This window comes from Hippichthys cyanospilos, chromosome 6, assembly GCF_059441005.1.
Source record: "Hippichthys cyanospilos isolate Australia breed blue-spotted pipefish chromosome 6, RoL_Hcya_1.0, whole genome shotgun sequence".
NCBI lineage: Eukaryota > Metazoa > Chordata > Actinopteri > Syngnathiformes > Syngnathidae > Hippichthys > Hippichthys cyanospilos.
The window spans coordinates 16,662,648-16,678,323 of record NC_142374.1 but is presented as its reverse complement, the minus strand read 5'-3'; the positions used below and the strand labels follow the sequence as shown (position 1 = coordinate 16,678,323).

General features: G+C 43.4%; 1 protein-coding gene across 4 annotated transcripts in view; it reads left to right on the top strand.

Annotated features, from left to right (window-relative positions):
- The first annotated feature begins 596 nt into the window (after positions 1 to 596).
- Positions 597 to 15,676, top strand: part of smad6b (SMAD family member 6b) — a 28,601-nt gene continuing 13,521 nt past the window's right edge. For 3 of the 4 annotated variants that reach the window (XM_088416533.1, XM_088416532.1, XM_088416531.1), the window contains exons 1-3: positions 600 to 2,003; positions 5,863 to 5,919; positions 6,419 to 6,496. In XM_088416533.1, coding sequence (XP_088272659.1) covers positions 1,232 to 2,003; positions 5,863 to 5,919; positions 6,419 to 6,496 — 907 coding nt within the window. In that variant the 5' untranslated portion in view covers positions 600 to 1,231. Of the gene's footprint in view, positions 2,004 to 5,862; positions 5,920 to 6,418; positions 6,497 to 15,676 lie in introns of all 4 variants that reach the window. The other variant, XM_088416535.1, reaches the window with a different exon arrangement.

Sequence of the window (15,676 nt, the reverse complement as noted above, 5' to 3'; positions counted from 1 at the left end):
TGTAGTGTCTAGGTAAGTAGAGAAGACCCACTACTGGTGGAGCATCATATATGAAGGATTTGCAAATGTCATTCAGAGGCAATATCATCCCCATTTTATTTGCGCACAATTACAATTTTTGTAAACGGTGATCACAAGTGAAATAAATTGTACGATGTATGATATTCATCCAAATACGTTCTATAAGACGCGAGGTTGTAGCCCCCAAAATATCTTGGAGAGAGAAAAAAAAAAAAACATGGGAGTTGCTTGTTATTTTGCAGCCGTGTACGATAACAAGTTGAAATGTAAATACGTTGAAGTTAAAGCGAGAGGTGGCCGTTTCGCCTTTAAGAGTTAAGAAACTTGAAACCTTGTTTGCGCAACAATCAGTGCAGCTCCCAGCCGCCAAAGTGTCTAGACTAGCACATGATGGTAGTCAGCCAATGGCTCCAGCGCTCTCCTCGGGGGCCCCGCGCGTGTGTTTGTGTGTGTGTGTGTGTATGCGTGCGTGTGTGTATACGTGTGCGCGCGCGCGACTGCGCGTGTGTGTGTGAGCAAGAGAGAGAGAGAGAGAGAGAGAGAGAGAGAGAGAGAGAGAGAGAGGAAAGGGGGGAGTGAAAAAGAGAGAAACCGGGGAAAGAAAGCGAGCTGGCTTGCTTGCAGTTTGGTTGCACTCTGAGGAGAGAAGAAGCAGGAATGCGCTTCTTGGTCCCGGGGATCCTCTTCTTCGCCTCCGCTCGCATGGATCCGTTGTTGGAATTGTAAAAAGAAAAGAGAAGAAGTGAGGTCTCTGGAGGATCAGGATGTTAATATCCGGCGCCTTTGGGATTTAATCGACGCTTCTATGCTCGGCGTGTGACAGGCAAAAGTTGCAAACTTTTCGAGACTTTTTTGGGGGGAGATTGGGGGTGCTATTTTTTTTCTTCAAGAATGGACTCCACGGTGTTCATAGGTGATTTCTAAGCAAGGAGACGGGACGCTTCGTTAAGCTTTTGATTTAGTTGCATTCTGCTCGGAATGTGGCGCTTGGTCGCTTCTGTTGTTGCGCGCGTAGACGCAAGCCGCGCGACGCGCGTCTAATGTTGCGGTTTGGCCAGCAGCAGCAGCAGCAGCAGCAGCGCTCGTCGGTTGGCCGTGCATGCCTTGCACGGCGTTTCGCTCACTTCTTCATGTCGAGCGTGTGCAACGTTGGGACAGCCGTACACGAGTAATCCCCCCACCCCCCACCCCGAATAGATAGTCAAGTCGTATGTTCAGGACGAAACGCTCAGGTCTTGTGCGGCGACTCTGGAGAAGCCGTTTGATTCCAGATAAAGAGGGCGACGATGGAAATGGCCAAACTAGCGAGGGGTGCAGGGACGATGTGTTCGCGAACAACCCGCAGAAGATTCCCAAGACGGAGTTCCGAGCGGTGACCCCCGGCCGGTCTCTGGTCGGGGACCCTGGGGGACCCGCGGAGGTGGTGGACCAAGATGGGGGCGCGGGGTGCGTGCAGGACCAAGGGGGTCCCCGCTCCCTGCAGGACAGCGACTCGAGGACGGTGACGTGCTGCTTGTTTAAGGAGCGGGATCCCTCCGAGCTCAGGGCTGCAGAGGCGGCACCGGGTAGCAGGGACCCCGGCTCGTGCCACTTGGCCTTCAGGGGCTTGGGCCAAAGGGACACCGGCTCCCCGGAGCCCGCCGGCCAGGAGGCGATGCCGCGCGGCTTGCACGAGCAAGAACTCAAGTGTGCCGCGCACTCGCTTTTGAAAAAGCTCAAAGAGAAGGCGCTGGATACTTTACTGGAGGCGGTGGAGTCCAAAGGCGGCCTCCCCAGCGACTGCGTGCTGGTGTCCCGGACTGAGCTGAGGCTCGGCGGCCATGTGGCGCCCCCGCAGCTGCTCGTGTGTAAATTGTACCGCTGGTCCGACCTCCAGCACCCGGCCCAGCTCAAACCGCTCTGTGAGTGTAAAAGCTATTTGGGCCCGGACAGTCCAACTGTATGCTGCAACCCGTATCACTACAGTCGCCTCTGTGGGCCAGGTAAGAACTCCGCTGGCTCACCTCCGCCTGCACAATCCAGTGTATCAAATATATCGCGCTTTTCTATTCGTTTTTAGTGTCAACTGAAAAAATACTTAAGTACTGCCAACACGGAACAAACAGTAGTGTAAAAGTAAAAAATATATGACCGCAACATGCACATTTTGGGCATTAGCACTCCTCTTAAATCTAAGAACGGAATGGCTCTTGGTGTGCACTGAGTTAGATGTTTGAAAACAAATATGGTCCAAATGCATTGAAATTAAACTAACTGAACTATCCTAAATTATGCTGTTTAAGCTATTTCTAACATTTAATTAAGTGATACTTTCGTGTACCACTAGAGGGAGCCCAATAATAGTATGGAATCACTGATCTGGAGCAATGTTTTTTTTTTTTTTTCCCCCAACCGTTATTGAGCCAAGGAACATAACCACAAGTAGCAGTCAAAGGTTTGCAAACACCCTCGCATTCAGCACATTGCAGAACTCCAAGCTATCTTTTCTTGAACATCATGCACAGCTGTCAACTCAAAGTCATTTCAGGTCATAAACCATCATCCACATCATAAATTTGACTTTTTTTTTCCCGCAGCTTTATAATTTCAATGACTTAAGTATTAAGCGACAGTTCGGGAGATGTTTGTATCATGAACACACAGAGAATGTTTCCAAGTCTGGTTCTGTATTTTCCTATGCTAAATTTAATGAACTAAAACCTTTTCTGACGAACAAATAAAGTTATCCATGCAGTGCTCAATATGGACAAAAGCATTTGGACAACTGACAGTTGACAGTATGGTGTCGGTTATGATTTTGGAAAAACATGTTGTTATTTGTTCAAAATAACTGGCAATGAAGACTCAAAATTTTAAAACACTTAGTTTTGATTAATACTTTATTGTTTACCTAAGCATTCTATCAATATTTCTCCATAATGTCACCGACTTAAGTATTAATCTTCACTCTAAAAACAGTTGGGTTAAAAAAATAACCCAATCAAAAAAGAATCTACCCAATGTTTGGGTCGATTTGTTGTTTTGTGAAAAACAGCTGGCAAAATTGATCATTTTATACTGGACAACCCCAAAATTTGAGTAATTCTGTATACAACAACCCAGAAATTCAAGTCAAATGGATCCATATATTGGGATAGTCCTTTTTTGCGGCTGAATTAGAGGGTGTTTCCGAACGTTTGATTCATATTTTATTTACCATTTGAAAAAAAAATCTCACGGCACACCATCAATCAAAATGGTCATACATGTGTGATTTGGCATCTATTGTATTCAGTTGTCCAACCTGCAGGCATATGTCAATGAACCAAGATACATTAATTGTCATACATAAATACATTTTCGGACCAGTTACATGATATAGGCTCATTTTCCGTGATGCACTCACTGGGAATCACTCATATCTGGAATTTACTCATCATTTGTACCTTGACTTTTTAACATGCTCGACCTTTCATTTTTCATGACAGACACCCGCTTATTATCAGTAAATACTGACGAGCTGCTCCTGATATTTCTTGATTACCGAAACTGATTATTATGACATTTTAGCTAGCCTTATCTCATAAACTGAAGCCTTTCTCTAAATGAACAAGAACAATCTCAGGAAACCGATCAATTCTCCCATTTTCAAGTGCAAAGAGATTCCTCACGCCCCCAATTCTATGACCGCGTTTTTAACGGATTGTTGTCCTCTTGCAGATACTCAGTGAGTCTTGGCTAATGTGAACGTTCTATGAACTTGTATACTGCCTCGAAATAAAGGATTTGTGCGCATATGTAACCAGAACATCATCTGTGACACACTGGCCCGACAATGACTCCGTGTGTTTCGCCTCTTCGATAAAGTTCATGTTTTCGCTGCATCCGTTCACTAATGTCTGCCGCATGACTCGCGCGTCTCTAAAATGTAAGTAGCTTGGAGATTTCAATACTTCTTTTGTATATTTTCACAACTGCTAATGTGGATTCTATTGAACAAGCATAATTGGCATAATAATTGCAATGAAGAGAACCTCGGGCTATTGTGCAAGTGTGGTGGGGCTCCCTGACTTATGTGCCACATTAAACTTCAGGCAGCGGGCAAGGCTGCAGTTTGGCTCAACCCCCAACATCGGGCCACTTGACCCCGCCGACGCCATGACAACGCGCCCTATCATGTGCAAAGATGCAAGTGTCAGTATTTCTGTCTTCTCTCTGGCACCGGAGGTGGATTTTCCATAACATCCACGTTTACAAGCCAGCTGGCTTTCGGCTCTTCAAAGGCATGCGTGTGACAATATCAAATTAAATGCGGATCCTTAGATGTGCACATAAAAAAAAAAAAAAAGAATTTAGATCATTTTCGGTGTTTCCTTCCGTGTTGTTGTCAAGTTGCTACCATCTAAAAACAGGAGGCGGAATTCACATGACACATTTGAGGACCCCGGCTCGTAGTAGACATAGCTCACATGCGTTCATGCGTGGCCCGATAGAGATGGTATTTCTTTCATGCTATTCAAGGCCTCCGCTTTGAATCGAGATCTCAATCGCTGGCTCGGACATTGTTTGGAAATGCTTAAGAAATGTCAAATTTGGAGATACGAGTGCTCAGGAAATGATAGTAAAACCGAAAAAGTCTTTTCAAGAAGATTTTCACCGGCGACTTGTATTTTGCGGGCTGACACTGAAGCCTTTTATTTGGTTGGGCATTGTACATTTCAAATGAGATCCGTTTCAAGTTGCGCCTTTAAAAGCCCTTTTGTCCTAAGAGGTCCCCTCATGCTATTTAGGTGGAGGAGTGGTGATAATATAAAGTTTGCATACTCCTGGCGCCAGACTGACTCGCTGTGTATCTGAGTGACTGAGTTCAGATCCCGGCAATTACTGCCGCCACTCTTAAAGGACCTGCTGCTATTATGCTTTTCTCCTTCCCCCTTTCCCTCTGGCAAGGTCACACACTTTCTTCTCTGCCCTCCTTGTGCAAAGAAGACTCCATATTTTTCTTTGCATAAGATAAAAGCCATGCGTTCATAAAGAAGACATGTTTACTTTCCAGCAATGCAACTGCTCGGTTGTACGTTTATGCTAAACGTTGGCCCCGTTAGCATACTAGTGCTCAAAGTTGTATTGTTTGTGGTTCACAGTTTATTTTACAATGTGACTTATAATTTCACATACATTATTGCTGTATGTCATGTGCGTGTAACCGTTGATGAATGACTAAAATAACTTCTTATTTTGGTTCCTTAAAGGGGAAGTCAAGCATGTTTCTTAAAATTACACTATATATATAAACAGTATTCTGATTATTATTGTGTTTGTGGAATAAGACTCATACAGAAAATTCCACCCGCTTTTCCTCGTTTTCGTCCATTCTGCCACTTTCTGTCGACTGAAAAGGACATTGCAGTGGTTCATTGCTCGAGTAACCAGTCGCGGCTCAGCTTGCAATCACATGAACAAACTCAGAACGTAGGTGACCTATGATTGGTTGATATTGTTGTTGATCTTAGCAACAATGATGGTTGATATTGTTGTTAATCTTAGCAACAATGATGTCATTTTGAGTCGAGAGCAAGAGGTAAAATGGCCGCCCCTTGAAATGGATAAAACGGGTGAATTTTGCTGCTTAATTCATACCCCGCAAATGTAATATCAATCAGAATGCGTGGAAGCATAGAACATCCATGATTGTAAATAATGTTTTTCGGCTGGATGTCTTATTTATTGCTTCCAGTATTTCACTCTAACTATAAATACTACACATTTTATGGTTACAGAGATAAGCATATGCAGTATATGTCACTCTGTAGTCTGTTTGTATATTTTGCCGTGTTTAACATAATATATTTGATATTGCAGAGTCACCCCCACCTCCATATTCAAGGCTCTCCCCTAATGAAGAACACAAGCCACTGGGTAAGCGACACTAATCATGTCAGCTTCACATGCTAATGCCTGTCTTAATGTACCTCCACCTTATAACTTATGTATACAATGACTTTGCGGTGCCGCTTCAATGACGGCTTTAATGGAACTTTACCCCAAAAGTGCTGGCTCAGTTTCCTCCCGCTCCTTGAAATCCGGCGAAATCTCCACGCATCCATTTTTCAAAAGCGCCACCTTAATCGTTCTCAACGGCGCCGAGAGTGCTTGGCGTTCTATGGGCCGCCGGGCCGGCTGGCACGAGACCGGCTGAGCGTTCTGGAAGCACTTGTAGGGAGATGTCATCAGTTAAAGCCTGTTAGTGAGCCTGTGCTGTTATCTATTATGGGATGAAACTAATAGTCCTTAGTGGATGGGGAACATGATATTGACACTAGCAATGATGAATAGTAGCGGGAGAACGCGTGCAGCAACATTGCAGGGAGGCTGATGCACCTAATGAGGAGGCTAATTCCTCTTTCCTTCCCCGCAGACCTGTCAGACTCCACATTGTCTTACACTGAAACGGAGGCAGCCAGCTCACCAAACGTCACACTGGGGGAATTCTCAGGTGGGTGTGCTCCTCCAACTGTCTCCCATTAAGGAGCGCAGAGAGATCAGGCCAGGGAAAAATGTTCTATATGTTTGTTTGTGGCTTTATTTGTGGTTATCGTTTGTTAGTGTTAGAGTTATTTCTTATGAATAGTTCGGCCTATTAGCAGCACAAAACTGGCAATGTTTTGGTAAGTTGTTGCTTGGTAGATCTTGTTTTGGACGTGATAATATTGTACAATTGAATTGAATGTTGTTTGGGATTGGCATTGTTCCATCTATCCGCTGTACAAATAATGTCCCATCACAAAGAAATTCGGACACAGAGCACAGATGTGTTAATGTTAGGGCCATATCGTTATGGATTTCTTTTTTTTTAGACGGATGCAGAATTTTGTCAGAAGAAAAATACTTGGCTGATCAATCAAAAAATGTATAACGAATAATGTAACATTCCATTTTAAATGGTCATCAGTCTTACACAAATTTTCACTATTTGCAAGCCATCCTGATAACTGTTCCCCACAAATAGCAAGAGTGAATTGCAAATTAGGAATGGTGATATTTGACTCTCACGAGTCAATTCAGGTTTTTGGGTCTACGATTCAAACCAGAAATTGATTTTTGATTCAAAGTGATCAGTGTATTTGGCAATAATTTCAATCTATAGATTCGCCAAAAAATCGTCATAATCTCCTGCAGTCAGCTTTGCAAACCAGAAAGACAACAGTAGACATTCAAGTTTTATTTTTCTAGATTCATTAAGTTTTGAATTGTAACAAAAAAGTATGTGGACCACAACTGCTACTCTATTCTCTATTTTGATCCAGTGACATACCACCCATTAGAATGGAAGACGGAAGCCTTGTTATTTGATTCAGTATTATAAACCAAAGGGACTTGATGGACCCATTTAGTGGAATGAAGTAAAACATCAAAGTAATTTAACCCCTCAACATTTTCTTGGATATAGTTTAGCTGTTATAGTTTGATAGAATGCCTACATTGTTTTGATATTGCAATTATTAACGTTTAATGGACCTGCTTTCAGTCCGAGTTGGAAATGTTCAACTGAATATGAATGCACCACGTGGCTGGCGCTAATGCTGGTGACTTGTGCCGTATTGCACAATGGCAGCATCATTGACTAGTGTGTTCTTAACATCAGCGATTGAATATGATTTTTGTTTTTTATGGCAGTGTGTTGCTGTTAGGAGAGATGTGTTGTGATGGCAATTAAAACAAGGTGAGGAGGAGTGAAGCTATCTGCTAGCACTGCAAAAGCCAAATTCAAAATAAAAGCATACTAGGGCCATTGCATTGATGTGCATGTGTGTTGATTTTAAAGTTTATCTTCTCATTGGCGTGCGACTTGATGTTTGTTGCCTCTTCCTTGGTAGTGCGCGTCGATTTTGGGCCATTTTGTATTGATTCTGAATCGTAGTAAATGACAGTCTTGATTCTTTTTTGCTTTTTCTGTATTGTAAATATGGTTGGATAGCGGTTTGGGGCCCTATATCAACAAATTGTGTTTAAGAAGTCACATTTTGCAGAAAAAAGCATATCTTTTCTTATACGCAGACCTTGACAACGGGTCAATCCTTATTTCGCACAGCTGTTGAGCCTGTTGGAAAGAATGAACAAACTGACCAGGTTTTACTTTTGGCCTTGTGTTTTATTCCTTCTCATTAAACGCTACTAAGAGCGTGAGCAGCTCAGATAAAGGTTTCATTGTAAGTAATGGTTTCACAGGGCGTGCGGGCTTCCCCGCCCTCTGTTTTCCTTTCAGAAATATTTGAGTGGGATAAAAGCGTAATAAGATCCGGGCTCATTCAGAAAAACGCACGCATACTTGCGCACGTGCGTGTGTGCAGACGTACGGGACTCAATCCGGCGTGGATGTCGTTGAAGGGAGGGTCAAACCGCCGAAGGAAGTGAGTAGAAAACAGACTGTCCTCTGATTTGAAACGAAACACGCCTTTTTGATGGCAGTGAGCTCACAACCTCCGTCACCCCGCCCGTCTTCAGAGCAGGGCATCGGACGCCATCGGAAGCAGAGTGCGTACGAGTATTTCTCGGTGGGTTACCTGGCATTAAAGTATTCCTCCGGAGAGGCCCCGCTGCTCCCTTGGTAGACGGCTGTCACCACCCAGTGTGGCCCAGTGTGGCGACACTCCCTGAGTCAACAAATGAGGGGCTTGTCAGAGCGTGCACCACAATTCCTGTGAGACTGTGGTGAGCAGGGAGATTCTAGACATGCGAGGCTTTGGTTTCTTCCTACTGTGTTGCCGCCGGCGCTGGCCGCACTCGGGTGAGAGGCTGACCAGTGGACCAGAAGGTGGTGTGTTTTTCCGTGCTGTGCGCTAATTGTTGAAACCGCCCCGGCTCCTATTGTGTGTCTCAGCTTTGAGGGGAAGGCTAAACGCGTGGTTTGTTTTTTTAACGGATGGTCCACGATCAGTTGGTTTTGGAATTGAAGAACAACTTAAAAGCATATCATACTGTATTCTCTAACTACTGTTTGGTTGCAGTGAACTTAACTCCGCCCATATGTTAGTATTAAATTGGTGGAGGTTACACCATTCTGTCGTTTTCTGAACACAACATGAACTTCTGTGTTTTGCACTTTCATTTGACAGTAACGTTCAACTGGGAGTGTCATTAACTAGCTTGAAGGCTTTCTTTTTCTTTGAGATTTTCTCTCTATAGTGAACTCTTAACAACAATCAGCAGTCTGGCATAGTGAACAAATCAACAACAAAAAGTACTCAAGCTATTTAAGCACACTCCTAGTTTAGCTTTTGACAAATAAATAAAAATAAAACATGAAGAATCTGAAAACAATCACATAGTATAACTTCCATTCGCTCAATGGTTCTCAGTTATATTTTGACCAAACCCCCCAACTCAACCCGCTGACTATCTCTAAAAATTGTAAAAGTATCCTAAACCTGTATTCTTTTCAACATTAGCAAAAGAAAAAAGCAGTATAAATCAACATTCAACAATTGTTAACTATTTTATACAGCGTATATACGGGTTACACCTTAGTCTAAAACAGACAAAAACAACCAAGTGCATCAAACTGCCTGGAAAAAAAAAGTTGAACATTCTTATTTTATTGCAATTACATTTCACATGACAAAAACAAGGCCTTTTCCCTGGGCTCATCTACTCGAGCAGCACTGCATTCGCATAATGCTGATATGTTTTTTGGGAATGCTATTGTAAAGCTAACGTATAGTATCGCTTGTCAGGGTGTTACCTAAACACATAAAGGATATTTTAACCCAAATAATGCAGCAACACTTGTAGACAGAGATGTCATGCAGAATCCTTGTATCTCCAAAATCATTATTTTACAGGAGGCCTCAAAAATGCAAAGTTTGTTCAATTGAAAAAAGTCAGCTGATGTTAACCATTCAGATTTCTTTATGGAGTCACCAATAATATACATTTTTGAAAAAATTCCCCCAAATTTGACTTTGAAGTGTTGTCCCAATGCCTCGATATTCCTGATCTTGTGCAAAAAAAAAAAAAAAAAAATCATAATGTATTCCATCCATCCACCCATTTTCTAGAGCCGCTTAGCTTATCCTCACCTGCAGGCCTGTCATGCATATTGTCAAGTCATCGTACATTTAGCATGTTGCTGACCTGGAAATCACACTCTAGGTGATCCGCCTCACAGCTTGCAAGCGTGCATGGTGCACGTAAAAGAGGCAGACTTCAAACCCCGACAGAGGAACAAGTAAACACCAGTGGGCGGGGTGTCATGCGTGCAATAATCAAGCCCAGCGTGCGGCCCGGGGGCCGCAGAAATGATCGATGCGCTTTCTTCTGTCCAACACAATTGAAGCGCATTGGAATCGGTTGCTTTGCTAATGTGTCTATTCTGAATTCTTACAAAAGGATTTGCACCCTGCTGGGGCGTATGTCGTTAGAAAGCGTCAAAGACCATGTGGCGGTTATCAATATCTCAGGCTTGAGAGGCTATCTTTAGCTAATATGCGCTCATAGCCATCTGGCCCATTCTCAGCGTTTTATTTAAACATGGCTGCGTCACATTGTGGGAGAAAGACAGCCTCCATGCCACACACTTCGGGATGTCTGTTTTCATCAGGTCCACTTGGGAGCCTGTGCACGCACAGTATGCTATGTCTGTGTGTGTGTTTGTGCGTATGTGTGTGCGTGTGCGCCTTTGCCTGCGCTGCCCTCCCAGCGTGCCCGCACACCTGTTTCCTCAGCGCCCGGGACTTGTCGTGTGCACATTAGACATGAAGGCCTTTGAAGCAGGCCTCATTGCTTCCTGTATGACTGTCTGAGGGCCGCCGACTCCCCACGCATTCACTTTATTATGACACTCTCATTCAGGGAAAACTTGATTTCCCCAGCTGGATTTCTCCTGGTGAAAGACAATTCCCCGGCAAAGCCTTCTGAAGCGGAGTCTAACAGATGAGAGAGGGGACTGACTGGGGAGGCGCCCTCTCCCGTGCATTGGTACTACCGCGCTTGGGAACCCGTTGACTCAATGGTCATCACCCGTGTACAGTGCTACCTTGACTTACAAGTGGACGTGGGCCGATGTTAGATTCTGACGGTGTGATAATCATAAGCGAAAATATCAGGGTGTCACGCTATTGAATTGCAACTCTTTTGTTTTTCTTTGAACACAATTTTATTTTTAAACAAAATATTGAATTTTGGTACATTAAGAAATGTGTACCATGTTAAGTACGAATAAATAAGTACATTAACATTCTTGTTGCTTTTTTAGTCACAGTGCCCCGTCACTGGTAGGCTTTTTTTTTAAGGTAAAGACCTCGTACTTATCCACTATGCATCATGCATGCCACTAAGGTTTTTTTTTTCTTTTTTTTTTAAGATGAAGATTACCATCTAATTATATTAGAGGTAGCAACTGTGATGTCATTTTCAGGCATCTGCAAGTGGAAAAATGACCGCCCCTTAAAACAGATTATTGAAAAGTTTGAGGTTGAGTTAAAGCAGTGCTTCTCAATTTTGCCAAGCCCCCCCAGGAAAGGGAAAATATTCACCCCCCCCCCCCCCCCCCCCCAACTTGGCTTGTTGACTATATATAAGATTATTATCTATAGCAATTGTTATTAGTATCTATAACAATTGTATAAGTACACCTAAACCTGTATCCATAAGAAGCAATATTGACCCCCCCTCCCCCGCACACACAAACACACACACGCACACACACCCCAGCATTACTTTGGGCCTGGCCTACTATTTGCGAACCACTGAGTTATTAATTGTATACTATGAATGTATCTCAATACCAGATATCCGTGGCAGGCCTTGTTCAAGGTTTCTGGGCCTCACAGAGGTTGCAGATACCAGCTACCGATACTTATAAAAGAAAAAAAAATGGCTTGGCGTTAAGTCTTCCTCACCAGTAGTTGGCACCACTCTATGGCGGATTGACAAGATAAAGTGAAGGTGTTTACATGGTTACTTAAATTCTTGGTTATATTAAAGACAGTATGTTTTACAATTTTTATTCTTCAAAGTTGTCACTTTTTGCCTAGATAACAGATTTGCACATCCACATGCTGAGGATGATGCGATATGACTTGAATGACTTTCAGTTCACAGTTGTGCATTTTCAAGAGCTGATAAGGTCATTTTCTTGACCTCCTAATGTGTTTGAGACCTGTCTAGTTTAAAGGCGTCTCCAAACTTTTGACTGGTACTGGATATCAAAAAGTAATGGTATTTGCACTCAGTAGGAGTGCAAACAATAAATAATTTCAGCAGACATGCCGACATTATTTTCCTGCAATAGCAAACAATATTTACGATCAATGAATGATGCAACCCTTGTAACTGTTCCTGCTTTAGACTGCTGTAATATCGTGGCTCCAGTCTGCCGACATTCTTCCGTCATCGCAGGTTGTGTGACCAATCGAGCCATGGAATTTGTCAGCATAACACATTGCATACACACACACACACAGTGCTTTGCCCGCAGGGGCTCCCTCACCTTTCCGGGGGTCACGTGACCAGGAGGCCATCCAAAGTGACTGGAGTCACTGTCCTTTTTCCCGTCTTTTCTTCCCTTTCCTGAGTGTGTAGGAAAACTGGCGAGAAGAAGCGGAAAGTGGCTGTGTACATTTGGTGCCCTCTTCCCTGTAATGCACGCTGAAAAGAGAGGGTATCGGTAGTCAAATGTTCCCACACTGTAATCATTTCGCTTTCTACGCAATATGCCAGCCTGTCTCTGGAGTAAAGGCACTTTGTCCAGCCCACTTTCATATCGACTAATTCTGCCAGCCCAAAGACAGTTAATAGGAATAGGCCTCATGTTTGATTGATCAAGGATATTATAGTGTGCAGGTGCTTAGACCACTAATAGCCTTTGTCTATTATCCATTGTGTGTTTTATTTTAGAGGCAATCTTAAGGAGGTACACATTTGCTTTCATTGGCGTGCAAAATAAGAAATTGCATGAGGGTGGCTATCTACAGTGTGTCTCTGTGTATTTTAATGCTACAGCCAAATATAATTCTACTTAGGTCCAAATTGTTTCGCATATACAATTTTGTGAGCTGTGGTCCTGTGAAACCCTTTGAGACTATTGGCTTAATTTGCATCTAAAGGCTTCATTGGGTTTGTTTTAGCGACGCTTTCCAAGTGAAATCTACCAAAGAGTGAGGCATTGCAGGTGTAGTTACTCGATCCACCACTAGGGCTACCGAAAGTGATGTTATAATGGCAGGGGTCAACATTAACGGTGACCCATCAAGCCACCTTTAGTTCACTGCAGGTCAACACACAAATGCCAATCCCTAGCTAATATTTAGCTAAAGCATGCACAGCTGCAGCATACGCACGTATACACAAACATTACATGGTTACATGGACTGCTGAGATTAGATACATTTTCTGTCTTGTGTAGACCACAACTGCTACTCTATTTATTTTAATTCATTGGCATATCAACCACAAGAATGGAGGACATAAACCTTGTCACTTGATTGGGTTTTGTCAACATAGGTGACTAGATGGACCATGTATTGGAATTAAGTAAAATGTCAAAGTAAATTCACCACCATCATTCTTCTTAATGTATGGCAACTTTGCCATATTGTTTGGATATTTGAGTTATAACAACCTCAATAACGTTTAATGGATCTTTGATCTGAGTTGGACAAGTCAGACTGCATTTGAATGCACCACGTAGTTAGTGGCTAGTGCTAACGCTGGTGATTTGTGCTGTTTCAAACAATGACAGCGTAATTGACTAGTGGTTTCTTAGCAGCCTTAATCAGCAATAACGAAGTTTTTATTTTTTTTTATGGTGCGTTGATGTTGGTAGGGACTTGATGTGCTACGAGTAAAACCTTTGTGTTGAAGAGTAAAGCTAGCTGGTAGCAACCACAGCAGCAAAAGCCAAAATCAAAATAAAACAAGCCATTGATGTCCATTTAGCGTGTTTATTTTGAAGTTTACCTTTGGAAGCTGACAGAAAGTGGATTTTTAAAAAAAAAAATTAAATTTCGGGACATTTCCTATTGAATTGTAATAAATGAGAATCATTTTTTAAATCCTCTTTTTTTCGTGTCACACCTCGACGACAAACGCTGCCAGGTTCTCACGTAGCGAAAACCGTATCAGCATCTTGTAGTTTGGGCTCATCTGGCCCGGCAGTCTGGTACATATCCTCAGGTTTCCACCGCAGACCTGAGACTTTCCCAGCGCCTCGCCGCCCACACTCCCCGAGGAACGCCGATGCTCCAGGATACGGGATGTGGAAATAATGTGACTGGAGTGCTTCCACCCTGCCTCCTGAAATCAGGTTTTGCGGATTGTTTATTTGAGGGGAAGGAGTCCTCAGACAAACATCCTGCTTTAAAAAAGCGGCCTGAGTTTTGTAGCCGTGCGGGGAGGTGGGCTGCCCCTCTGACAGCGGGGGGAGCCTGAGGAATGTTGGAGAGAGGAGCGATATGCTGGGCGGTCTTGTCGGGGCTCTCGTCACCCCGTTTGTCACGTCCAGCTCGGCGCTGTACATCCTGAGGGGTCTTGCGCTCTATTCTCTGCGTAGCCGTGTAAAGCCCTTACCCATAATCCCTGTCTCAAGTATCTGTTCCTGTCCTGGGAGGCCGGTTTCCGTTTCCTCTTACGTAACGTACACACACACACACAGAAATGAGCCATTGATAAGAGCGATAAGCACATTTTTCATTTTCCCTTTCTCAGCATTGTTAGACCGCGATCAGAAATCCACTTTCAACTTTTCCTCTCGGGGGCTGCGCCGCCGAATGTCCTCGGTCCAGTCCGAAGCCGCCGTTCGTTAACGTCCCCTTGGATTCGTATGGGTGTGCGCATTTTTTGTAGTTGTTTTGATGGTTTGTGGGTCGATTGCAGTCGAGATTGTTTCCACCTCAGAACCGAAAAAAAACAAACAAAAACAAAACCACCGCGGTCATCTGGCTTTGAGATTAAGACATCCATATTTTTGTCCTCTGCTGAAGATGTGTAGACATGAAGCAAAGTCAACATTGAACTATATTTAAAACCATTTTTATGATCTTTCTGAGTTGTTCAGTTCACTCCAGCTCGCCAGGGGACCATTTAGCACACTTAATCTCTGATCTGCCGCGTCCTTTCCCTGCGGGGTGTGTCGGCAAGTTTGCGATAGCCGTGTCTGCCCCGTAATTAGTGTGGCATCATAGCGGCGCGACACCCACTTATGAATTCTGCAAAGGCGATGGCATCATGTGTGTGCTTATGACAAGAAAGCCTTTGTTTAGGAAAATAAGGCGCATTTTGTGCTCTTTCTTCACGGCTGTCGTGGTAAATTTAATGATCCTTTTTTGCGGCATCAACTGTCTGCAGTCGGTCAACTTTTACCCGATATGTCACAGACCACCTCTGAGGTTGTTACTGCAAAAAAAAAGATGCTAAAAGTGGGTGCAGTGGTATGGACAATATACATAGCTGTCCTAGGCCAAAAATAGCTTGGTTGTTTTAATGTCCTTTTTCCACACTGGACTTTTTGCCCCATAGTAAACAGCAAATAGTTGGAGCACACACAATATACAAAAACACACATTTACACAAATTTTTGTAGATGTGTGATTCGTTCAAATTTTCTAACTTAATTTAGCAAGCACAACAATAGGAGTCAGCGATGCAATCGTGTATTGTTCATTTGTCATCGCCCCAA